We start from the raw sequence: 25,382 nt of genomic DNA, 5'->3' as shown, positions 1-25,382 counted from the left end.
AAGGGATCCGATCCGGTGGAAAATGGCCCAAACGCAACCAACCGACTGGAAAAAAAAGCCTCCCGACCCGTGCCCATCCACCCGCGCCGCCGGCCACCTCCCCGCCCCGCGCCACCGGCCACCTCCACCCAGCGCCGCGATGCTGGCCACCTCCGCGCGTGCCGCGGGCCTTCCCCCCGTGCGCCGCGGGCCTTTCCCCGCGCGCCGCCGGAGACCTCCACCCCGCGCCGCCGGCCACCTCCACCTCGCGCCGCTGGGCAGCTCCACCCCGCGCCGCCGGCCAACTCCCAGCGCCGCCGGCGGGAGACCTCCCCCACGCGCCGCTGGCCACCTCTCCAGCGCTTCCACGCTCCCATCCCCACGCGTCCCCGGCCCCTGTCCTCGAGCGTGGCCACGGTGCCGTCGGCGACGACCGGGTCGCTCATCCCCTGTCCTCGAGCTCGGCCACGGTCTGCCCTCCCCCATTCCCCTGAGCTGCCGCTCTCCCTCCTGCCCAGCTGCCGCCGGCGCCCTGAATTTTTTTTGGGGAGGTCAGATGTTTCAGTTCAGCGAAGCACAATCTTCGATTCGCGACAGTACAAGGCAGTGCCATGGTAAGTTCAAGCAAAACTTGAATTATTTCCAGCAAATCCACCTAAAAAATTAGAGATCTTAGAAAATCTATTTATTTGCTGCAGTAATTATAAAACCAAAAGTGCAAAAAAATGTTTTATTTTCAGCATCAGGTCCAACCGCAGAAGTACATGTCTTCGAGTCTCCAAATAATGCCGCTCGTCAAGGTGGATGCGACATTGAATTGCCATGGTGGGGCTTGTCGCCTCACGGCCGCGTTTGGCACACTGGTCTCTGGCGCCGCGTGCAGTGAGCAGAAGGCACCAACTGACTCTTGTTGGCTCGGCTCAAATCGAACTCAACTGCTTCTACTATGCTGAAAGCTCCAAGCTACTCTTTCTCCCCCCGCTGATACTAATGTCTGTCTGACTGTTTGTTCTTCAGTATGTAGCCCCACACACCTCACTCATTTAGTTTAGAACTGTGCTACACGTACGATAGTTTCCATCTAAATTTTGTACGACACCAAGATTAGACCATTTATAGCTGGAATGAAAGAAAGTGACAGAGTAATCTGACTCTAGCATGGGAATTCAGTTAAACCGGCGTTCTAACCCGTGGAAACTATATTGAGTTGTGATTAACGTCAAAATGTTTTCTGGAAATTATTTCTGAATATGTCATATCTAATTGTGACTTTTAGCCTAAGGACTTTTACATCTGCATTGCAAGGTTTGCAATTTTGCTGTCCTTCGTGCGTCTGTACTGTCTTAACAAATTCCAATCCTTTAGCAGGCTTGGATTGATGGTAGCGGGTGGTGTGGTGCTGGCGTCGTTTATGACATACGCTTCGGAGCATCTAGCTATGTCAGCCTTTGTCAAGGGTCAGAGAGATACATCAAAACGCCCTGAGAGGTAGAAGCATTTTTTTTTGGATAGTAATTACATGGCATATGGTTTTTCAGTATTCTGTGTCATATGCCCCTGTTGTATCATAGGTATTTTTTCCTTGGTGTGTTTATCATAGTTTGTAATCAGAATATTCTTATGATTCGTTTCAATAGAAAAGGCCAGGAACAAAAATGTGATTCGTTAAATGGAACACAACTATATAAACCTCTTTTAGCTCAGTTTCTCCTTGATGTGCTTAGCTGAAAATGACTCCACACCTCTTTCTCTACAGGCAATGAAGCACGAGATGAGCTGAAGATTGAAACACTCGTCACGAGGCAATCATCTGCAAGCAGTCTGCAATCCAATTTTCCTCCGGGGGAGCAGCCATAGGAAGTAGTAGTATTTTACTTTGCCTTCGAAGTTTATCTTGCACACACTTTGAAACTACGGCTGTGTAGTACTTCCGAATTTCCGACGAAGTGTGTATCATACGTAGTCTTGGCAGATAATTTGCCATCTGAGCTTTGTCCCTAGTGATTGTGACGAATCTGCTGCCAAAGCACCATCAGATCTTGCATCGACAAGAATGGGACAGGGAAGCGTCACGTGAGGCAGTTCCGTTTAGTTTAGCTTTTTTAAATCAGATTCTTCCATCGAAGTTTGGGAAAGTTCTAGTTAATTAAGTTGTACAAATTGTTGATTTGCTATGTGGGTAAGAGGCAGCGATGGTTAAGAAAAAGCATTGATTCACGTGATTGTGAATCAATCAAATTGTAGTCATTCTATCTACAATAAATCACCTTATCTGTTTATCACTCAATCTGATTATACATCTGGGACTTGCAGGTTGTAGCGCACTTGGTTTGGTTTTTTTAAAAGTCTATAAGAAAATATTTCAGTGAAACTCACTAATTTGGGCAAGTGTACTTAGTGTGACTATTTTAGTCCTTGGAAATTCACTTAGAATTTTCGAGAGATTCACCTTTTTTCTGTAGTGCAGTTTACGTCCTTTTGCTTGAGAGTTTAATTTTTAAGACTAGTTTTCGCTATTTTGGCTATGTGTGCTGCTAGGAATAATAGGTTGTACTGCTAGAACAAAAAGGTCGAACTGCCTTATTGTTGTACCAATGTCCCGGCGTGGTCTTCCTTTTTTTTTTTTGACATGCAGCTTCGTGTCCTACTTGTCACAAAGATGTTGTACAGATGAAGATTAAAAATTGTATTGCCGCATTAAACATTTTCTCTTACGGAACTAAGAAAATTCTTTTATGTTTCAATTTTTTTAGTTGATAATTTGACCATTAGAACGAGGTGCACCTATAACAATACATATTACATTCATCACCAAGAAATAGAAGATAAGCAAATGCAAAACAGTGATTTTCGAGAAGTACAAGTAGTGACAACGGGAACTACAGGGAAGTACAAGTTCGTAATGCCGGAAGCGCAAATAGTCCATATTGAAAGTCCAAGAAAAATAAAGTTAACATTTATCAGGGAAATACATGGGGTAGCACCGGCAGTACGAGTATATGGCTTCGGTAAGTACAAGTGTGTAACGCCTGGAAGCAAAAATAGTTTGTATTGAAAGTCCAAGCAAAACAAATTAAAATTTATCAGGGAAGTATATGGGGTAGTACCGAAAGTACGAGTATATGGCGTCGGGAAGCGCAAGTTCGTAACCTAGGAAGTGTAAGCTTTTATAGCGGGAAGTACACATATTTTGTTGGAGAGCATATTCAACTTTCAAAGGGTGAAAGGAAATCATTTAGCAAAAATTCAGCGAAGTGCACATATTATCATCTTATGTTTATAATCCCTTGTCAAGTGCTGGCAATTAATAAAAACAATAGGCAGTACAAATACGACCTTCTCTAGTTGTCACTATTTCAAGCTATTATATGGTAGAGTACGAGTCAAATTTCATTTGTCGGAAAGTATACACATCAACATTGGAAAGTACAACTAATTACTCTTAGGAAGCACACAATTTTCCTTGTAGTTTATTAAAAATAATAAATCATGCATTTTTTTTATCTCACGGGAAGTACAAGAAAAGATTTCTAGAAGTACAAGCAACAACTGCGGGAAGTATAACCACTTATTATAGGAAGTACATGAAATCCGACAAAATCCAAATGTAGAAACAACAAAATAATCCCGTCATCCGCGAGGAACTTCAAATACTTGATGATGGGAAGTACAACCATTCGACATGAGCAAGTACAACCACTTATTATAGTAAGTACAAGAAAACCGACAAAATCGAAATGTAGAAAAAACAAAATAATGTAGTCATCCGGAGTGAAGTTCAAATACTTGTGGTTGAGAAGTACAAACATTTGGCTCGAGCAGTGCACGCACTTAATATTGGAAGTACTAGAAAACCAACTAAAAAGCAATGTGGAAAAAACAAAATAATCTTATTATCCACGAGGAAGTTAAAATACTTGACGCTGAGAAGTACAACCATTCGACACGAGCAGTACACAAGCTTAATATATGAAGTACAAGAAAAATGAGAAAATCCAAATGTACAAAAAAAATATAATCCGGTCATCCAAGAGGAAGTTCAAATACTTAACACTGATAAGTACAACCATTAAACAAGAGAAATACAAGCACTTATTATAGGAAGTACAAGAAAACCAACAAAATCCAAATCTAGAAAAAAATCTCGTCATCTGCGAGGAAGTTCAAATAGTTGATGCGAAGAAGTACAACCAATCAAAACGCGCAGTACATCTACTTAATATGGACGTACAAGAAAACCGACAAAATCGAAATGTACAAAAAAACAAAAATAATCCAGTCACCTGCGAGGAAGTTCATATACTTGACAACGAGAAGTACAACCATTCGACACAAGCAGTACACCCACTTAAAAATAGGAAGTACAAGAAACCTGACAAAGACCAAATGTAGAAAAATCAAAATAATCCCGTCATCTGGGAGGAAGTACAAGTGGAGATTCAGAGAAGTACACGCGGAGACTACATGAAGTACAAGCGGTAATTACATGAATAAAAGTGTTCAAAGAAAACACTCTGACATAAGTTCAAATAGAAATGTTGTGAAGTTCATATATTAAGATCTGAGAAGTTCAGAATCTCTTAAATAGAATAGGGACACTCTAAAATTATCATTTCGAAGCACACATGCTAGTTTTTATAAAACACACTAGGATCAAAACATTTCCAGGAAGTACAACCACAAAGGTCAAGAAGTACAAGGACATGTCACGGAGAAGTTCAGATGTGCGTGGTTGTGCTGAGCATTTTGTGTGGCCATGGACCTCAAACGGGCACCGTATGAGAAACTTATAGTTATTTCACTGAACACTATCGTGAAACAGCGCCAAGAAGTACAACCGCATTTCCCTAGAAGTGCAAGTTCGTGTCGAGAGAAGTTCAATGCTCTGTTTTTACGGGGCGGAAATCTATTGTTCAAATCTCATCGATTTGATCACCAACCACTTCAATCATTGTCACCAAAAGCTTTATATGGTAGAGTATATGTCTAATTTCATTACCTACAACATTTTACAACAAATAAATGGATCTAATCTATCAAATTCAAATCGTTATCCCATAAAATATACCGGAAACATGATTTCAAAACTTCTAAAATTACTTTCAAATCGTTCGGAGTTGCCAAAAATGGTAGATACGAAAAATATGCGCCATTCTGAGACCTTTCCAACCGTATATCATTTCATTGTTTAACTATACCGCACGGAAATCGCGCGGGAAATCATTCGGTGCCCGTCACATAAAACGGGCGGACAGTAATTCGAGTTATTCTCTTAAACTGTAAGGAATTAGAGAAAAAAATTAAAATAAGAAAGTTGCGCCTTTTCCATAGCTTTCCAACGCCATATCATTTGCATCATTCCGACAAACGGTTGAAACAAATCATCTAAATTACTGTCCGCCCGTTTTTGAGTACGTCCGAATTTCGGTATTTTCAAAATGATTTAAAAACTGTGAGGATTTTGAAAAAACGTAAAACATGAAAAAGTAGCGCAATTTCATTATCTATCCAACGGTATATCATTTGCACAGTTTCGATAAGCGATTCGAAAATCAAACTAAAAGTTCGTTTTCTGGCCTTATAGAGGCGTTTTCGTATTTTCAAAATTAAATTTAAACCGTGCAAAATCTGCAAAAATTATGAACATGAAAAAGTTGCGGTTTTTCATTATCTATCCAACGGTATATCATTTGCATAGTTCCGACAAACGGTTGAGAAACCGGAAGTATAATCAGTAGCTCTGAAGAAAATAGGAAGTTCAGGTAAGTTCGACGTAAAAGTTGAACCCTGTTATCGGGGAAGTTCAACCTTGTGTCCAAAAAAGTACAAGTCGGTGCTCATAATATTATTCTGCAACCGGTTGCAGAATAGTGCTGGTATATATATATATATATATATATATATATATATATATATATATATATATATATATATATATATATATATATTTTTTTTTTTTTTTTGCAAAAACTCAAGGTAGGGAACCTGCTATACCTTGCCCAAAGGGGAGCTCCACCCCTGGGACTATTACATCGACGATGAAGGACGCAGGCAGTCAAATCATTTGTTGGAGGACTGCAAGACTTTTCAGCGGATGCTCCTAGTCTTTGGAAGATCAAATCAAAATGCTCCAAGGCAAGGTTTTACTGGTGCGCCCGGGTCAGTTGCTTTCAGCGCACCCCCTCCGCAACCACTACCTCCACAAAATCCGTTGCTGACGATACAAGCAGCACCGACAAATAATGGTAACCCACCAAATGGATACACCGATTCCAGAGGAGCAGTCAACATGATCCAGAAGAGCAGGCCACCCAATAGGCAGCAGAAGACAATCACCCGATATGTCAACCTCGCGATCCAGGCGCCATTGCCCGCGCGAGAGTATCTCGACTGATCCGATCAGTACATCGGGTTTGGCAGGGAGGATCATCCTTCAAAAATTCCTCGACCAGGCCACTCACCCCTTGTACTTGACGCTTAGATCGCCGGTATGACTGCAGCTGAGTGTTCCTTGATGCAGAGAGCGCCCTCAGATCTACGCCAAAACATTGCAAGCAATGAACATCTCCCTCACCAATCTTACGCCCTCGGATGATGGGTTCCACGGAGTAATTCCAGGAAAACCAGAAATTCCTTTGGAAAAGATTTGGCTTGATGGTCTTCGGGACCAGGGTAAACTTCAGAAGAGATAAGCTAGAGTTCGAAGTCGTGGATTTTCCATCACAATGTCACGCCATACTAGGAAGTCCTGCATGTTCTTGGTTCATGGCAGTCTCTCACCACACGTACCTCCTATTGAAGATGCCAGGACCTAACGGAGTCATCGCCGTTAAGGGAAACCTCGCTCACTCCGACGCATGCGACAGGGAGTTCCACAAGATATCAGAAACCTTCAGGATGCACGCAGAGCTCCTCCAAGTCCAGCGCGCAGTCGATCATGAGGTATCACTAGACGTACGTCGGGCTTTACCTGATCTAGCGTTCGATGTAGACAAGGACAAGAAAGTACAGATCAACCCTTCCGATTCAACGCATGCAGTGTCCATGGCCACAAGCCCCGATGTCGCATAGGAAAGCGCGCTCGTCGAGTTCCTGCACTAGCGCTGGAAACGTCCAACATCTAGGTCGCTTCTACTTTTAAGTACTTAGCTTTTGTATTCAAGAATAAGGCCCATGGTCAGGCTTATGAGCCAAACAGTTTAGGATTGCTGATAAATAAGGCCCATGGCCAGGCTTCTGACCCGAACAGTTTAGGATTACCTATAAATAAGACTTCTTAGCCATACTATCGAGTCCGTCGCCCTATGTGCCTTCGGTTGCGTCCAACCGATCATACTGTACGTCCATATTTCGGCGTTAATAAAGATAAATTCTCTCATCTTGTTTTAGTTATTTCTATTACTTTACATCCGATACTCGAGGGCTTCGATTCAACGCTTGTTTAATAACCACACTCGAGCGACTCGAGGGCTGGAAATACTTTTTAAGAGCGTCTTGGCCCGAGTAGTAAACATCGATTTAAGCAAAAAGGCATTGATATAAAAGACGAAAAGGCCTCACGCATCGATCAAAAGTTATATGGAACAAATTTTTGTTCAAAAGGTTACATTATACACTACAAGATACACAATCGTAGTCATTGCGCAGGAGCTTCTACATCATCATCATCGGCATAGCGGAAGCTGGTGAAATATTCACCATCTACCTCCAACAGCTTCCGCACAATTCGTAGAGTTGGTTCACGAGTCTTCTCGTAAAACTTTTCCATACGAGGACCCCACGGGTCCCGGCGAGACGGGAGACCTCAAGAAAGGGCCCCAAGAAAGAGCAAACTTCGCACCCGTAACAAGTTGGATGCGTACGAAGTGCCGAATATCTTCGGTGTGGGAAAACTTTCAGAGCAGAGCATCCAAACCTTGTATTGAAGAGTTCCAAGGAAACATGGTAATGTAGAACATCTGGAGAGAAGACCGACAGTATTCCAAGTACTCATCCATGGTGGTGGTTCGGCGACAATTGGACCAGAAGTCAACATTGTGCGACGTCCCCAGCTGTGCAAACGTCTGCACCCTCTCTTCAATGCAAAGATTCTCCGCTTCTGGATTCAAGCACACACCTACAAGGACAAGTCACGTCAATAAGATACAGAATAAAAGCACTCGGGGGCCCTGAAAGTTCAGAGATGGTAAACCTAGAGGAGGTGAATAGGTTTCTACAAATTTTAGTTCTTTCTTTGCAATATTAGGCTTTGCGGTATATAAAGGTGAGACTAATGCAAACTAGGTGAGACAACCTATATGATGATGCAAGTAACTCAAGCACGAAGGCTCTCACAGGTAGTTATATCGCAAATAAGGAGTTCGGTTAGAGATAACCGATAGCACGCGGAGACGAGGGTTTATTCCCGTGTTCCCTTCCTTTGCAAGAAGGTACGTCACGTTTGGAGGGGTGGATGTCCCACGAAGGATTCCCCAACGCCACGAAGGCTCACCCTATTCTCCGGAGCCTATCCCACGAAGGAATAGCTCACTCACTTGTGGTAGACTTTGAGGTAGCCTCCAAACCTTCACAATCTTGTCAGGAGCAAATCCACAGCCTGGATGCTTCCGGAACTCTTTTGCCCACCTAGGGTTTCCAAAAAACCCTAGAGAGCAAGTATCTTGATGAATACAAGGGGGAACAAGATTTGGCTTGGTAGAACGGTAGATCGGGACCTCCTCTATCTTTTCCCCGTAGGGATTTGAGTTTGGGTGGAGGAGGAGGTAGATCTGAGGCTTTTGGTGTTTCTAACAATGGAGTATGTGAGAGAGAAAGAGCTCAAGAACAGCTTGTACTGTAGTGCCTAACTGTTCAGAGGTAGGAGAAGGGGTATTTATAGTGTCACTTGAAATCTGGCCGTTGCAACTTGACACCTCAGCATTTTCTTCGAGGAAGCCGGTCATCCGGGCCTGGGACTGGACAGTCCGCCGCAGGGGCCGGTCAGACCAGGCCAGGGACCGGGCCTTCCGGTCCAAACCGGAGCTGGGACCGGGCTTTGACCGGGGCAGGATTTGTCGCGCAATAATAGCCTCCGGATATCATCAGCGCAGGAGCCGGTTGGCGCCGGGGCGTCCGGTCCACAACCCGGTCAGACCGGGCGGGAGACCAGACCAGGCCGGTCCAAACCGGACCTTAGGCCGGGCCAGCACCGGGCGATGGGAAAAGCTTACCGGATAGTTCCCAGTGTGCCACGGTCCTGGGGCCGGTCGGCGCCGGGCCACCCGGTGCCACGGCCGGTCTGACCGGGCTTGGGACCGGCCAGTTGCTATGGAGGCCTTCTTCATTTTTGTCGAAGTGGGGGGTCTCCCTTTACCTTCTTGTTCCATTGATACACCATTATGCCTATTTGGCTAATATCTGGGAATAATCTCATAGACATGTATTAGACCAAATACTCTAGCAAGGTGTCATTGTTACCAAAATAATGGATAAGGATAAAATACCCTTACAATCTCCCCCTTTTTGGTATACGATGACAAACCGAGCTAGAGACACATATAGATATTATGATAAGCTTTAAACCTTGATTCCATATAAGATATTAAGACAGCTCCCCCATAATATGTGCACTTGGAGAATTTGCGTTTGAATGCAAAGTGCACCATTTGTGAAATATGAGAAGGTCCCCCAATATCTTTAGGAAACAAGCATGGTATGGACATGTGTATGTCAAGATATATAAGCATAAAGCATAATCATCCTAACATAGAGATTAAGCATACAAATACTTGTCCATACGAATTATTCGAAGTAGCAAATGGTTCTCGAAATGAAAACCAAGCAAATAAGCACAAGCCAAATAAGAAGCAAATAAAGTAACATCATGGCTTGTGCAACCAAGGAACCCCGTGAAAGTAACAGCATGGCTTGTGCAACCAAGGAACCCCGTGATCCTAGACTCTACTCTCTTCTCCCCCCTTTAGCATCGGAACACCAAAAAGGCGAAGAAAAAGTAGGAATTCTAGCGCTCCCATCAATAGAACTCTGTCCCAGTGGGTGGAGAGCCGCCATCGCCATCCTCATCCTCATCATCATGATCATCATCATACTCTTAATTGTCTTCATCATCATATTCTCCATATCCAGCTAGCAACATCAGGGTCCTGAGCAGACCGAGGAGGAAGACCACCATGTGCATACATGGAGAGATCAAAGTTCTGGAGCATCTCATCATCAATGGGAGGCATCTCCCAAATTGGTGCAATCACAGGCTCCATCTCAGGTCCAGGAGGAGGAACATGGTTATTTCTTGCAGCCATGAAATCATTTTGGCGCCTCCTGGTCTCCTGGTTCAAGGAAAGGCTTTGATGAGCAACATCATTGGTATTCATGCACATCTGTCACGGGCTGGTCAAGAAGCGAGAGGCACCACGCTTGGGGCGCCTAGAGTAGCTGGAGCTCGCAGGGTCATGCCTTTCCTTGGACCGGCGCTCAGAAGGCATCATGGTTGGGACTTTCGGTATATCTCCTTGTTGAGGAATCTTGAAAGGTTCCATCTTGATCAGTTGATCTTTCTTATTGTGAGGAGATGGTACAACCTTATTGATGAGCTGCTGAATGTACTGAGCATAATTTGGAGTCATCCTTTCGCAAACAGAGCGCCTCAGTTCATAGTAGAGGAGATCACATCCATCAATAGTCTTCACATTTTCAGGACGGCAGTAGTACATCAGATAAGATTCTCACGGAATAGCTTGGCAAGCACAAGATAGGAGTAGTACATTCCGGAGATAGTGGGAGGACCAACTGTAGGTTCCTGAGGATAGCAGAAAGAAATGTCCCCATGAGCGAATTTCTCCTGAGAGTGAATCTTGAAACAATGAGCACGGCCACCACCAAACCCCATGGCTTCACAGAAGTCGAGGTAGTTGCAAGTGCACTTTTCTTGTCCTATCATCCAAGTCATTATGCGAGCGGGATCATCATGAAAGAACACGGTGCAATGGAATTGACGCACAAGGATTGGGAAATAGTATCCAACACCTTTTCCATCACCAGGCTTCAAGCACACAAGATCAAATAGCCCCATCCTTTGCAAGGTATCAACCACAAAGCGGTACTTGGTGGCTTGATGCATGGTAAGAACTTCCTTATTGATGGCCTTGGGCATCACAATGACACCATTCTTCATACACTCTTGAGAGTTGTAGAAATCATCCCACATGGTCTGCTGGGTGTTGGTCCAGAATATCCTATCTCCATGAGTGTAAGTCCGTTCCTCGAACCGATAGGGATTCGCCTCTCTGAGTCTTCTCCAATCAGCAACATGCGCTGTGCCAACATTGAAAGTTGGCAATCTCTCAATAAGATCATCATCTTCAGCTGGACGTTTGTCTTTCTTTCTCTTGGCAACTGACTTGCTTTGACCCCCAGCTGAACTGCCTGGAACACTTCCCTGAGCTGCTCTGCTAGGCATGCGAGAGCTAGTGCGACACTATGGAGGCCTCACATGCCTACCTCTCTTGGACATCGTACCACGATCATCATCACTTGAATCACTTGTGAATGAGAAAATAGAGCGAGGATAGCAGTGGGATAAGTGTACATGTCATCAGAAATAAGGAGGCCAAAGAATATAGCATATGTTCAAGTGTTTTGACGAGATTATGCGAAAGACTGGGCTACCCGGTGTATGGGCCAGTCCAACCGGACGAGAGACCGGACTGGCCGGTCTGTCATCCGGTCGACCGAGCTACGCGCCGTACCGGCCGGTGTGAGGGCCGGTTGACCGGGCCTGGGGCCGGGTACTGTTGACTTGTTAGATTTTGCCTAGAATTTCAACCACAAAATCATGCAAAAACTCATATACTTGTACATATACTACAACAATGTAGAGTGGAACATGTGCATAGTGGTGTGAGACACTCTAATGGCATGAGGACTTTTTAGACAAACCCTAACCATAAACCTAATTTTCTCAAATTTCCTCAAAAATATGCAATGTGTGAAGGAAACGAGAAAGAGAGGGATGGGAAGAGGAAATTACCCGAAGACATGGTCCTTCTTGCTCAAAGGAACAAGAAGAACATCAAGAGAAGGTTTGAGGGCCAAATCCTCAAGATCTCCAAGTGTGGCTTGCGACAGACCAAATCCCTTGGTGGAGATGTTCCAATGTGCCCGATCTATGGTGGGGTGAAGTTTGAGAGGGTTCTAGTGGTGGGAAAGCCCTAGGGAGAGGTGGAGATGAAGGGGGCGGCTCCCATGGTGTTTATGGTGGAGGGGGGGAAGTGAGGAAGAAGAACCCCCAAGGGGTAACCTCCTCCCCAGTTAACCAGTCGTGCGACCGGCGCGCCGCCTGGTTGACCGGGCTAGTGACCGGGCGGCCCGGCGCTGGGGCCGGTCCGATCGGACCAGAGACCGGCCAACACTGTTTTGCCTCGTTTTTCCCCTATTCTTTGTGCAATTGTGTGTGTATGCTTAGAAGATGACATGTACATATAGAGAGATAGATGTGTGATGAGAAGAGCACAGACAAGGAGTAGGAAACACAAGGTTTTCTAGGCATACCCATTGGAGTGAAATCCAAACAAGATGTAAATAGCAACAATGGGCATAATTCGAAATATATCAAGAGTCATAAATCATTTTGAAGTAGTTTTTGCAATAAGATCATTTAGCCTTATATAGTCAAATCAATTTGCAATTGAGGCTTAATGTGGGGCGGGGGATTACTCCCCCTATGTTAAAGCGCAAATGTCATGAGACCTCGAAGAGACATGCTTGGGTCCATATAATGACATTGGGTCTATTTATGTTGCACGCATAGGTATGCATCATACCAAGACATGGTAAGATGACTATCCCCATATGTGTTGCTCTTCTAAGCTAGATAGCAAGATAAATGCAAGAATATAGTGCAAGAAGTTATTCAATCTAAGTTTTGAGGATCAAGAATACCAAGTTCTCCTCTCAAGTTTACAAACCGGGCTTCATCCAAAGGCTTAGTGAAAATATCCGCCAATTGGTACTCTGTTCCCACATGAGTGAGATCAATGTCCCCATTGGCAAGATGGTCACGTAGGAAGTGATGGACAATGTCAATGTGTTTGGTGCGACAGTGTTGAACCGGGTTATTGGCGATCTTTATTGCACTTTCATGGTCACATAGAAGAGGCACCGTACCAAGAGACACAACATAGTCTTTCAAGGTTTGCTTCATCCATAACAACTGAGTGCAACAAGATGCCGCAGATATGTATCCGGCTTCGGCGGTGGATAGAGCAGTGGAGTTTTGTTTCTTAGATGACCAACTCACCAATGACCGGCCAATAAATTGGCAAGCCCCGGAGGTAGACTTCCGGTCAACCTTATCACCGGCCCAATTGGAATCCGAATAGCCAATGAGTTCAAAGGTTGACCCCTTTGGATACCACAGCCGAGAGTAGGAGTAAGAACAAGGTATCTTAGAATCCGTTTGACCGCCATCAAATGGCTCTCCTTAGGAGCAGATTGAAAACGAGCACGCATCCCTACACTTAACATGATATCCGGCCTAGAGGCGCAGAGGTTGAGCAAGGATCCTATCATGGAACGGTATACCTTTATATCCACATCCTTCTCACCATCACATGAGCCAAGTTGCCCCTTCACGGGCATGGGTGTCTTCATTGGGCTTGCATTGGTCATGTTGAACTTCTTGAGCATGTCCTTCACATACTTTTCTTGAGAGATGAAGGTGCCTTGTGCAAGTTGCCTCACTTGGAAGCCTAGGAAGAACTTCAACTCTCCCATCATGGACATCTCAAATTTCCTAGTCATCAATAGCTCAAAAGCTTTGTTATGATTGGGGTTAGTTCCACCAAATATAATATCATCAACATATATTTGACATATAAATAAGCCACCCCCACCTGCTTGGTGAAAAGGGTGGAATCAACCGTAGCCATTCAAAACCCATCATGTAGTAAGAAATCCCTAAGGAACTCATACCAAGCATGTGGAGCTTGCTTGAGACCGTAGAGTGCCTTATGGAGTAAACACACATGGTTGGGTCGGCGTGTGTCTTCGAAACCCGGGGGTTGAGCTACATATGCAGTTTCTTTTAGGGGACCATTCAAAAATGCACTTTTCACATCCATTTGATATAGTTTGAAATTGTGGAAAGATGCAAATGCAAGCAAAAGAGGAATAGCTTCAAGACGGGCTACCGGCGCAAAGGTATGCTCAAAATCCATATCTTCTATTTGGGCAAACCCTTGCGTCACTAACCTTGCTTTATTTCTTATAACAATGCCATTATCATCTTGCTTGTTCTTGAATACCCATTTGGTCCCAATGACATTGATGCGATGATCCTTGGGTCTCTCAACTAGAGACCATACTTCATTACGAGTGAAACACTCCAATTCTTCTTGCATGGCAATTACCCAATCCTGATCAACCAAGGCTTCATGTACCTTGAGTGGCTCAAAACTAGACACAAAAGCATGGTGTTGACAATAAGTGATAAGTAAGGCATGGTGTCTACGAGTTACCACTCCTTTTGAGATGCTACCAAGGACTTGATCTACTTTCATGTCACTTGCCCTTGTAGCAACCTTGATCTTCTGAATGGTTCCTTCATGATCAACAAATTCATCTCTTGCTAGTACACGATCATGAGAGACAACTTGAGCTTGAACATGAGTTGAGGATGTTTCTTGATCACCATCATGGTATTGCTCAGTGGGTTGAGGGCTTTCTTCTTGTTCTTCGGAATGTGGCTCATCTTGAGTAGATGATAAGTCTTGAGTTGCCTTTGATGGTTCAGCTTGAGTTGATCTAGACTCTAGTTGGGCTGAGCTTGATTCTTCTATTCCATCATTCTGATCATCGTTATTAACTTCTGTGGGCCGGATGTGTCCAATTCCTATAAGCTTGATGGCACTAGAAGGATCATCATCATTTCTTCGATACGTCCCAGCATCTTCCTTTCTTATTTCACATATCAGGACCTGTCATGTTCAAAGCAAAGAATGCATCAGATCAAACGGTAAAATATCTTGTCCAGTAAAAAAGGGGGGGAAATTTGCATCTCTGTCATGATGGCGCCGCCTAGGTTGGGTATCGGTGCGAGGGGCAAGGGGAGTGCGGACACCGAGAGGGCGCATGGGCTTCAAGGCAGCGTTGGAGAAGAGGAGAATAGCAATCATCGGAGCTTCATGGGATGGAGGCGGTTAGAGAAGGGGAACGGAGGGGCGGAGGGGCGGAGCTGCAGAGTTGGGGTGAATCCAGGTGAGCGGAACGATCAAGATCCCTCTCGCGACCCCCCTTTCCTCTCGCGACCCGCGCAGCCCCCCGCGGCGGCCGGGCCGCGCCCTCTCTCCGACCTCCTCTAGCCCTCTCTCAGGCTCTCCCCTGCCGCCGCCGCTGGCCTGAGCCGCCGGGCCTTGCCTGTGTGGTGCCGACGGTGGCGGGGGTGTCTCTACCCGCGGCGCAGCAGGGATGCGGGGATCTCGGGCTCGCGGCGGTGTTCTTCGGCGGGCGCTGGTCCCGCGCGGTGGCGTGATTTCCATGCGTCGGGTGGGAGGAGGCGCGGCGACGCGACCCTTGGTGGCGGAGCGAGGCCGGCGGCCGGGATGCAGGGCCTGCTAGGCCCAGAACTGGGCCCAGACGGGACCCGGAGGGGCTGGGCGGGCTGCCGCGTCTGGCTCGCCGGCGGAGCTCCCTGGAGGCGGAGAAGTCGCGGTGGCGGTGGCTGGGTGTCGGTGGTGCTCCGGCCGGCCTGCTGCAGCTCGGCAGTGGGGACTTTACGGGCCTATTTGGGCCCGGCCGGGCCAGCTGGTCCTGGTTTGACCTCGCTGCCATGTCCGGTCGGCTACCGCGAAGGCGGTGGAGGTAGTTCCCTCCCGCGCGGCTGAGGTGCTGCGACCTCCGGCCCGGCTACTGCTATTCTCTACTTCCAGGCCCTGCTCCGGTGTCCACAACAAGATGGCGATGATGGCTTCAAGACCGCGGTGGCGTGTGCTGGTGGGCGTAAGTTAGGTGGAGCACATCGAAGCTTTCGGGGGTGTGGGTTTGGTGGGCGGGAGAAATCCTTGTTGGCATGCCCGACACCGACGCGGAGACGCCTGCGGGTGTCGCCTTGCCTTCTTGAAGGGCGTCGGGTGTACCTCCTCCCTAATCCCTTCCGCGTATCGGGGGAAACCCTAGGACTAGTCCGGGCAGCAGCGGCGTCGTCGTCACTTTCCTTGTTGAAGGTGTTGTTTGATACGCGGGGCTTCGGTAGGCTAGGTGTGTGGTGGATCTACTCGGAGGGCGCAGTGGTTGCGAGTCATCTTCGTTCTTGTCGAGCTGCCAGCGTCGGCATTGTTTTATCTTTTCTTTCTTTTATGTTTCTTTGGATTTGGTTGTGCTACGGTCCCAGCGTGCATGTTGTATCAGTTGGTTGCTATATCTCTACTATTAAGAGCAAACTGGTGAATGACTGGTGTCACATTTTTAGGATGGACAATAATATCCCCCACGTTCAAAAATTACAAACAACATGTCACCCCGCACTCCCTCCAATCCTCTCCTAAAACGCTCTCACCTCTTTGTAATTCCAACCGCATACCATAATCCGCTCATCTCACCCGGAGTGTTTTTTTTCTGTTGCAAACTAACCTCAACGGGAGAGATATAAGGAAGACTTATCTCACACGACTTGTCATCTAACAAACTCTATCTGATTCTAAAGAAATCCGCTTAACAAACTCTCTCTGTATCTTTGTTTCAAGAAAAAACTCTCTCTACATCTTTCTGCACAGCTGCCCAAACCCACCGCCTCCGTCGCAAATCGCCCGTGCCTATGAAACCCTCCCCAGCCGCTGCCTGGGCTTCGTTGCGCTTGCGTGCCGACGATCGCTGGTGCCCATGAGGTCGGTCTTGGACTACTCTCCTTCACAGTGTGGGTGCACTAGCCAGCGCGATAGACAAAGCGGTAGTCATCAGCATACCGTACTATAAGATGCTCGAGCAAGAGGCATGCTCCGCTCGCTCGAGTGCAAGTATGTACCACGACATGCTCCGGTGAGGCGGCGAAGCAGGGGACAGGTTAGCGGTAAGTCGGCAACATGACTTGGAGAGAGGAGAAGAGTCGAAGGTGGCTGGGACAATGTCGAGACTTAAGCGTTGGGCGCAGGCGTTTCCGTTCTGGTCAGGTTCTAGACCAATACCTTTTTTCTAGACCAATACCTATGTGTTTCGCAAGGTATTTGGGGCTGATCAGAGTCCAAAGATGGGTGGAAGCAATGGCGACTGAGGAATGCACACATCACCTACTTCGCTTCTTGTTGTTTGCATCTGACAGTCTCACCATGGTCGTTGGGGAACCGAAGCGAGGTCGTGGGAAATGTTTTGGCTCTCATATGCGGTGAGTTATTGCTCCCTGAAATTTTCCTGCATGCTCCAGCGTTCAGCCCGTGAAGAAGGCGGCCGGAGGTAAAACTAGCACAGCCACGGTCAAGGGCTCAAGGCCATGCTCTCCAAGACTCCAACGCAGACTGAAAGCTATTTGTGCTGGGTGGTGCCTGTCAGCCTACGTTGTCCTCACCCGTGCTGGCGGAGGCCTCCATGGGAACACACTAGAGTATGAGCAGTCACTCCGAGGATGTTTGTCCAAGAACAATCAGAGGCTCAGGCTCTACATGCGCAGCGTACCGGAGGAAGCTTCGCTTTCTTGGGTGTCCACAAATCTGAACTTTTGTAGTTGTCTGTGCCTTCAGTCAACCTTCGGTCAGACGATGGCGTGGTACTATTCTCCACAGCATGGATGCCAAATGATGGATTACCGGTGTGACAATACATGGAGTTGGATATAGTTTTGAAGGTGGCTCTGAACATGCATATGATCAAGATATAGGGATATTGTTCTACATGTTTCCCCTCTTCATCACTCTTCAGCTCAATCTGATACTATAGGTGTAATGCATGATGGTGCTGTGGCGTCTCTAATGCACAGAGATGGAGATGAGCAATCATGGTGTGGTGTCGTCCTTGTGCTCTTTTTTTAGATGACCATCCTTTTGTGTTGGTAAGCATTCTGGGTTTCTTTGTTGCCATAGGTTTAATACTTTGCTCTAAAGTACAGAGGATTCTCTTTGATCCGGTACGAAACAGAATGCCCGTGCGTTTGTGTATGCTCAAAGGAAGTATTTATATTTAAATTGAATATTTACAGGGTGTTCTAACTATCATGCACTTAATATTTTGTAATATCTTCGATGAAGAATATATGTTAATTTGTACACAGTGAAGGACTGAAGGTTAAATATCCTTGTCTCTACCGAACAAATCCGTCCTCTTAACAAACTATCTTTTTTTTAAACCTTAACAAACTATCTTACAAAGAAAATTCACGTAATAAAATTTATCTCTATTTTAAAGCAAAAACTCATGTAACCTATTAAGTCTAGAGAGTTCATGTGTATCTTCTTTTTTCGATATTTGACATAGATTGACAGGGTCAATGAGTGTGAGGAGCACCATCTGGTTGCTCAATGGCGGGTTGGTAACAAAGGACTCGAGAAAGTGAGCAGAGATTGTTGCCAGGCGAAATTTCTCTAAAATTGACAAGTTCCAACTTTACATAAAACGTGTTTTTATGAAGAAAAAAAAAATAGGGATAGGGAAGCTGGCTGGAGGTGCCGGTGTTGTGTTGCCCAAGCGAGCTGTTTGGAAGCTTGGCAACAATGCCAACGAACAGAAGCTCCAAATAATTCATGTGTAAATCAGTTTGTTTGTAAAGGTTATTTGACACATGCTTCTAAAGGTTATGTGACATAAACCCGAATTTGTGGTGCTCGGCGATGACGAGTAGTAGGCTAGGGTAGCAGGCGTTACATGCACCTTTTAGTATTATATATTTTTTATTTTCCTTTATTCCCTATGTAAATTATGTTTATATCCAAACAATGCAAAACCAAAAAAAAATTGTGTGGTGCCGCTTGGGCCCCCCTCCCCTCCAAGCGGACGCGTTGTACCAACTCACACTCGGCGTCTAAGAAGAGGCGGCATTGCAACAACTGAGCGCCATCGTTCTCCCCAAGCTGGTCATCAACAACAACTTTCAGATCGCTTGGGTTAGATGGAGTCAGCCTCATCTCACGCCAGATTCATCCACATAATAGAAAATGAACCCGTAGCAACCACACTGATATTTGTGCTATATAGGCTCTAGAAAAGTTTGATGTTATTTTTTTTCGTAGTAACCAATCATACAACCAAAATGAGCTGTATATGGCATTTCACATATTTAACGCATAACTAATTAAGCATAAATTTTGTGTTTTACAATTAATTCTTTTAGTTGGATCAGTGTATTGAGCCGTGGCGAAGCACGGGCATTCAACTAGTTAATATAGCGGGGCAAAAAACTCAAAAAAAAAAAATAGCGGGGCAAAAGCCTATTTCGAGGAATCCAGGTGAGCTCTGAACTAACGAGTGAATCCAGGTCGTCTCCACGGACCAGTTCCTGGTCTTGGTCTCCACAGATAAAAAAAACCTCGAGGAAGCCATGGTGACGTACGGCCAAGTGCTCTTCGCTACGCTACCCTATAGTATATTGCATCTCCACTCGCACACCCATTCGTGCCTCACCTATGTAAGGCACTGGATCTCGGTCAATCCTCCCTCTAACCAAGCAGCCAAGAACTCCTCCGTATAGAGACCAAGGCCGGCTGCTCGCTGCAGAGTGCAGACCAACGGGAGAAATCCTGCCCGCCAATGCCGGGTACATCCTTTTCTCCCTTTTGCTTTTTTTCTTTTTCCTGCGGCCGCCGGCCGGTTAGCGAGGCGGATCCGGCGGGGTGTGTGTGGAGCAGCACGTAGCTCGGGAGGGTGGCGCTCCGGCGACATGCTGCTGCACTGGCTCGTCTGCTCCGCCATCCGGCGAGTGAGAAGGGATGGGGGAGGGAGCTCAGTCCACGCGGATCCAACTTTTTCAGTCACAATTTGGTTCGTGACCGGATTCAAACTTTTTCGGCGACCTCTCATAAACAATAGCTATCGATGGCAACTATTTCGCCGAGCTCGGGGCGCCAGTATCCTTTGTTATTCAGATCGGTGCATGATGGGCATGGGATTTACTTTGTTATATGTGTGTGAGAAGAACTGTTGCAGTATTGCTACCTGTTGTAACAGAAAATGAAAATCATATTTAAGTGTAGATCAGAACTTTTATCTCTAATTTTGAATGAACAGAAATCATTTATACTCCCACCAATAATTCAGCGATCACATCTTCTTTAGGTACCACATTGCCTATTCTGTTTCATGAGGAAGGCCTGCACTTGATCAATGCATGCTGCCTTCCAAACAATATAACATGGTTGAATTTCCGTCTAACATGGTGCTCCACAAAATTCTGTCTTTTCCTGTAGTCTTTCTTGCTCCTTAAACGTGAAAAGAATTTGTCTCCAGTGATTAGGCGGTTACCACAGAGGAAATCAAATATTGGCTTCCCAAGACCCAAGTTCAAAGCTCAGGTCACCTAATATCGTTTGTGAAGTACTTTTGAGTGGCTTCAGTGGGTGACACAGGTAAAGGTTACTTTTATCATCAAATCATGATGTTTACTTCTTGAATTTTCAATGTTTATGGTTTCTGCAAGCACACAGCATATTTGCAAACATTATGGTCATGGTTAGAATCTGCAGCTGCAATAGTTTTGCATACAATTACCTTGAGTCTCTTATACTTAATTGTTTTAAGGTCTACTCATGTGCATTAGGGAAATCTCTACAAAATTTGTAACCCAATTTTGTTATGTTTTACAGGACTATGGCCCTATCAACCATGGCAGTGAGCGCTTCCACAGGTATGATGAACTCCCTTCTTGGGAAGCTCACTACCCTGATGGGGGATGAGTATCGGAAGGTCAAAGGCGTGCGCAATAAGGTTGTGTCCCTTCATGAAGAGTTGAGTAGCATGAATGCTCTTCTTGTAAAGCTGTCAGGAATGGACGAGCTTGATGTTCAGGTTAAGGTGTGGAGAGACCAAGTGAGGGAGATGTCCTATGATATTGAAGACTGCATAGATGACTTCATGCATGACCTTGAAGTAAAAGGTGCAACCACTGGGTTTCTCAAGAAGACAGCTGAGCGCTTTAAGAAGCTCAAGGTGCGTCATCAAATCGCCAACAAGATCAACGGGATTGAGGCTCGTGTACTTCAATTGCATGAGCGGCGCATAAGGTACAAGCTTGATGAGTACAACCCTACGACCAGTATTGTCCATATTGATCCACGAGCACTCGCTATTTTTGCGGATGCGGCTGGTCTCGTGGGTATTAATACCCCCAGAGATGAGCTTATTGAGTTGTTGATGGATCAAGGTCTAGAGCTGAAGGTGGCTTCTATTGTGGGATTTGGAGGTCTCGGAAAAACCACCCTTGCCAATGAAGTGTGCCGTGAGATCAAAGGGAAGTTTACCTGTCATGCATTTGTATCAGTATCTCTAAAGCCTGATATACCGAGGCTTCTCCAGAATTTATTATTGAAGCTTACGAGAGAACAGTCGTCTCCAAGTAGCAGCTTGGATGATGTGATTACAAATATCAGAGAGTATTTATTGAATGAGAGGTAATTTTTTTCATTATGTGTACCTTATTGTACCAGTATGCACTTTATGTGTTCTTACCAAAATATATTAGCAAGTACTAGTGATTTATTTGCCTCTTAAAGTCTATTTTGGTATCTTTGATAAATCATTTCGAAATAACCATTTCCAGGGCAACCATAGCATTTTCCTTAAAGGTTAGGATATATATGTCTCTGTTAGAGAAGTGTCACACATAAAATGAATTAGTCCACTGTAATATTGGACTATGAACATTTTTTTATGTAATGAAAGAAGTTCTATATTTCCCGATCTAACTTTGCATACAGCTCAAACCACCTTGAAACTTGCCAAGATTGTGGTATACCTAAAATCAAACTCCTTCGAGGAAAGAGGGTATAAATGTTTTGCAAATTTTACTTGTAAGGATTAAATTTTAATTTTATTTCAAGACTTGAATACTCAAATTTATAACCTCTGAAGCAAAAACCAATTCTAAATGAGGAAAAAAATCATCCTGTTGAGGTTGTGTGACCTATGGGTCCGCGCGGGAGTAAACAAGATCAAATCAATTGACGTCCGGCAAATCAACTGCTTACCCCGCATGGGAGTAATTCATTTCACCCTTTGTGAGCTGTGGCACTGTTGGCATATTAAGCCTCCATAATATTAATACATTTGCATTGTAAGCACTATTTTTATCTTCACACAGTTAATATAGACACTAAAGTTAGTTGGATGTTAGGCCTCCACTTATAAATGTTTCACTGTTCCAGTGAGATTACATATCTTTGTTTACTTTCTAGTTCAACTAAATGATGAACTGACGAGGACAAGGAAATGGAAGTTATTACATATATTGCAAAACGAATTCTACTTGATTTATATCTACTTATCATGGACGATTCAAAGGCTGTTATACTGTGTACCATGTAATTTACTTAGATCTAATTAATAGTACATGTCATCATCGTGTTGACATGTACACGTAGAATTTGTGGTTTTAGGTAATAGGACTTTAATTTCCCAAGCTTATAAGATCTCACCATAAACTAACCTTTATGTGTTCTCATTTCTCAATGGTGATGTGATTTGTAGGTACTTTATCATAATTGATGATTTATGGGATACGTTAGCATGGGATATTATTAAATGTGCTTTTCCAGAAAATAATCATGGCAGTAGAGTGCTAACAACTACCAGGATTTATTCTGTTGCTGCTGCTTGTTGCTCTAAAAGCAGAGGATGTGTTTTTAAGATGAAATCTCTTAATGAGTATGATTCAAGAAGAATGTTTTTTAGCAGAATATTTGGTTCAGAAGATTCCTGCCCTACTGAATTAGTAGACATTTCAATGGATATTCTGAAAAAATGTGGTGGTCTGCCACTTGCTATCATCAGTATATCAAGCCTTCTAGCTGATCAACCAAAGACAACATTTGAGTATGTAAGGAAGTCTCTTGGATGCATGTTTGACGGAAATCCTACTCTTGATCAGATGAGGCAAATTTTGGAGCTCAGCTTCAGAAACCTTCCTAACCATCTTAAGACATGTTTGCTCTATCTTGGTATGTATCCAGAGGATCATGTGATATGGACGTTTGATTTGTTGAGGCAATGGATCGCAGAAGTTTTCGTGCGTCCAACCCCTGGGCTCGATGCAGAGGATGTTGCAATAAGCTATTTCAATGAGCTTATTAATAGGAGCATGATCCAGCCTGTGGATACCGCCGATGGTGGAGAGGTGTTGAGCTGCAGAGTACATGATATAATGCTAGATGTCATCAGATCCAAGATTGAAGAAGAAAATTTTATTTCTGTGCTAAGTGACCCGGACGCTGTGTTAGGGATGCACAGAAATATCCGGAGAGTTTCATTCCAATCATCTGGTGAAGAGTGCAGAGTGACATCGGCAATGGTCAACGGGTCATTATCAAAAGTCCGATCAGTCTATGCTTTTGGAGGTCTTTCTTGCCAATCTTTGATGCTACTGAAATATGTCCGAGTTCTACATCTAGATATCGGCTTCGGCAGAAATGATGTGCTAGATCTCACTGGTATATATAGGTTGTTTCTATTGAGATGCTTGAAGGTGGTCGGCCGTATGAGGATTGAGCTACCTAGCCAAATTGGTGAGCTACAGCAATTGGAGACACTTGATCTTAGAACATCTGACTCCAAGCTTCCACCTGATATTGTTAGTTTGCCTCTGCTGTTGCATCTCATTGTTTACGGAGAAACAGTTTTTCCCGACGGTATAGGCAGATTGAGACTTCTGCGAACTCTATGGACTTTTGATATTGGGACGAACTCTGTGGAGAATATCGAGGACCTAGGTGAGATGACCAGCCTAAGAGATTTTGCTTTTCAATGGACGGGAGAGGAATTGGTGGAAGGGGCAAGACGTATGGATGTCTTGCGCTCTTCACTACAAAGGATCAGCGGCAGCCTCAAGATTCTTCGCATGAATCCTCTTGGTTGGGGATTGGATGGCTGGACCACATTTTCCCCTCCACCTATCCATCTTCGAGAGATGCGTATGTGGGGCTGCGTGTTTTCGACGATCCCCAATTGGTTTGGTCATCTCAGTGACCTCCAAAGCTTGCGTTTCAGTGTCAGGGCGGCAGGGTTCAAGGATGATGGTGTTGCTCTTCTTGCCAGGTTGCCATCACTTGTCTATCTCCACATGGACTCAGAAGAACCTCTAGAAGAAAGGGTGTGCATCCCTGGCAGCGGCATGGCATTCCGAGCTCTCAAAGAGTTCCGGCTCGATTGTTTGGCCCCGTTGCTGACTTTTGAACCAGGTGCTATGCCTGTCCTCAAGAAGCTTTATCTACAGTTAATACTGAGTAGTTGGGAGAGTGATGGGTCTCGTGAGGGTCCAGTAGATGGCATTGAGCACTTGCCAGCTGGCCTCAGGAATATCACGTTAAACATCTACGGTGGAAGTGATGATGATAAAAACGCTGTGAAGTCTTCTTTGAAGAACGCCTTTGAGAAGCATCATCCTAGCGCTGCCTTGGACATCCGGTGCAGCACGTAAATCGTGCACTCGTATCTGTTTGTTTGAACCATTTATTGATTGATTAATGTCTGCGAGGAATTGAACTATACCTTTTCGACCTTGCTGTGTTTAATTGAACTGTGGCTGTTGTCAACTTATCTGCTTTCTGTTGTAATCATGCATTGTGCAGTTGTTGGTCTCGTAAAGCCTTAAATAAGCGAGATGGTGTGCTTGTGTGCCGATTTTGTTGCATGGAGAAATGCGTACTGTTCCCGCAGAAAAAAATATCGTCTCCATGGCGCCTGAGCATGATAAACAACCTATCTGTCATGGGTAGCTGACTAATTAGGATGGATAGATTGACTCTAGTCTTTGTTGTATACGGCTGTTTAAGCCCAGGCCATGTGCATTTGTATCCCCCCTAGAACCGATCATGATTAATCTCTACTAATAAGTTACGAATCAGCAGTATTGGTAGGTCAAAAAAATCGAAATAAATTTTCGTCCGTTAAAAAAATCGGGACTCCCAGTGCCAGGTGGGTTGGTAGGTAACAGTCGTGTACAGTCTTCCTCGGTAGAAAATCGGATGGCCGTGAAAAGAAACCGTTTACTCGTAGCTCATCCTATCTCTTCCCCGCGCGAGCCAGCCGGACAGGCACGGAGTCGGCCCATCTCCTCTCAGCTTTCTATTTTCTGTCTTCATCCTATACGTATCGAACAAGAACAGTTCTAGGCAAAAGACCGGGTGTCTCATGTATTCATCCGCAAAACAACGAAAAGGAATATACGGGATGACATACGTACGTACGGCTCGTCACACGAGCGCCGTTGGAGAAGGTCACGT

The 25,382-nt window shown here is 45.0% G+C and overlaps 1 protein-coding gene across 1 annotated transcript; it reads left to right on the top strand.

The window, feature by feature from the left end:
- The first annotated feature begins 20,383 nt into the window (after positions 1 to 20,383).
- On the top strand, positions 20,384 to 24,641 carry LOC124671677 (disease resistance protein RGA5-like). Its single transcript, XM_047208024.1, has 3 exons — positions 20,384 to 20,516; positions 20,754 to 21,557; positions 22,633 to 24,641. Exons 2-3 carry the CDS (start codon positions 20,758 to 20,760, stop codon positions 24,575 to 24,577), a joined length of 2,745 nt encoding a protein of 914 aa, XP_047063980.1. The 5' UTR covers positions 20,384 to 20,516; positions 20,754 to 20,757; the 3' UTR covers positions 24,578 to 24,641.
- The last annotated feature ends 741 nt before the right edge of the window (positions 24,642 to 25,382 follow it).

Source organism: Lolium rigidum, chromosome 1 (genome assembly GCF_022539505.1).
Source record: "Lolium rigidum isolate FL_2022 chromosome 1, APGP_CSIRO_Lrig_0.1, whole genome shotgun sequence".
NCBI lineage: Eukaryota > Viridiplantae > Streptophyta > Magnoliopsida > Poales > Poaceae > Lolium > Lolium rigidum.
The sequence above is the reverse complement of the archived record's forward strand: the minus strand, read 5'-3'. Positions and strand labels throughout refer to the sequence as shown.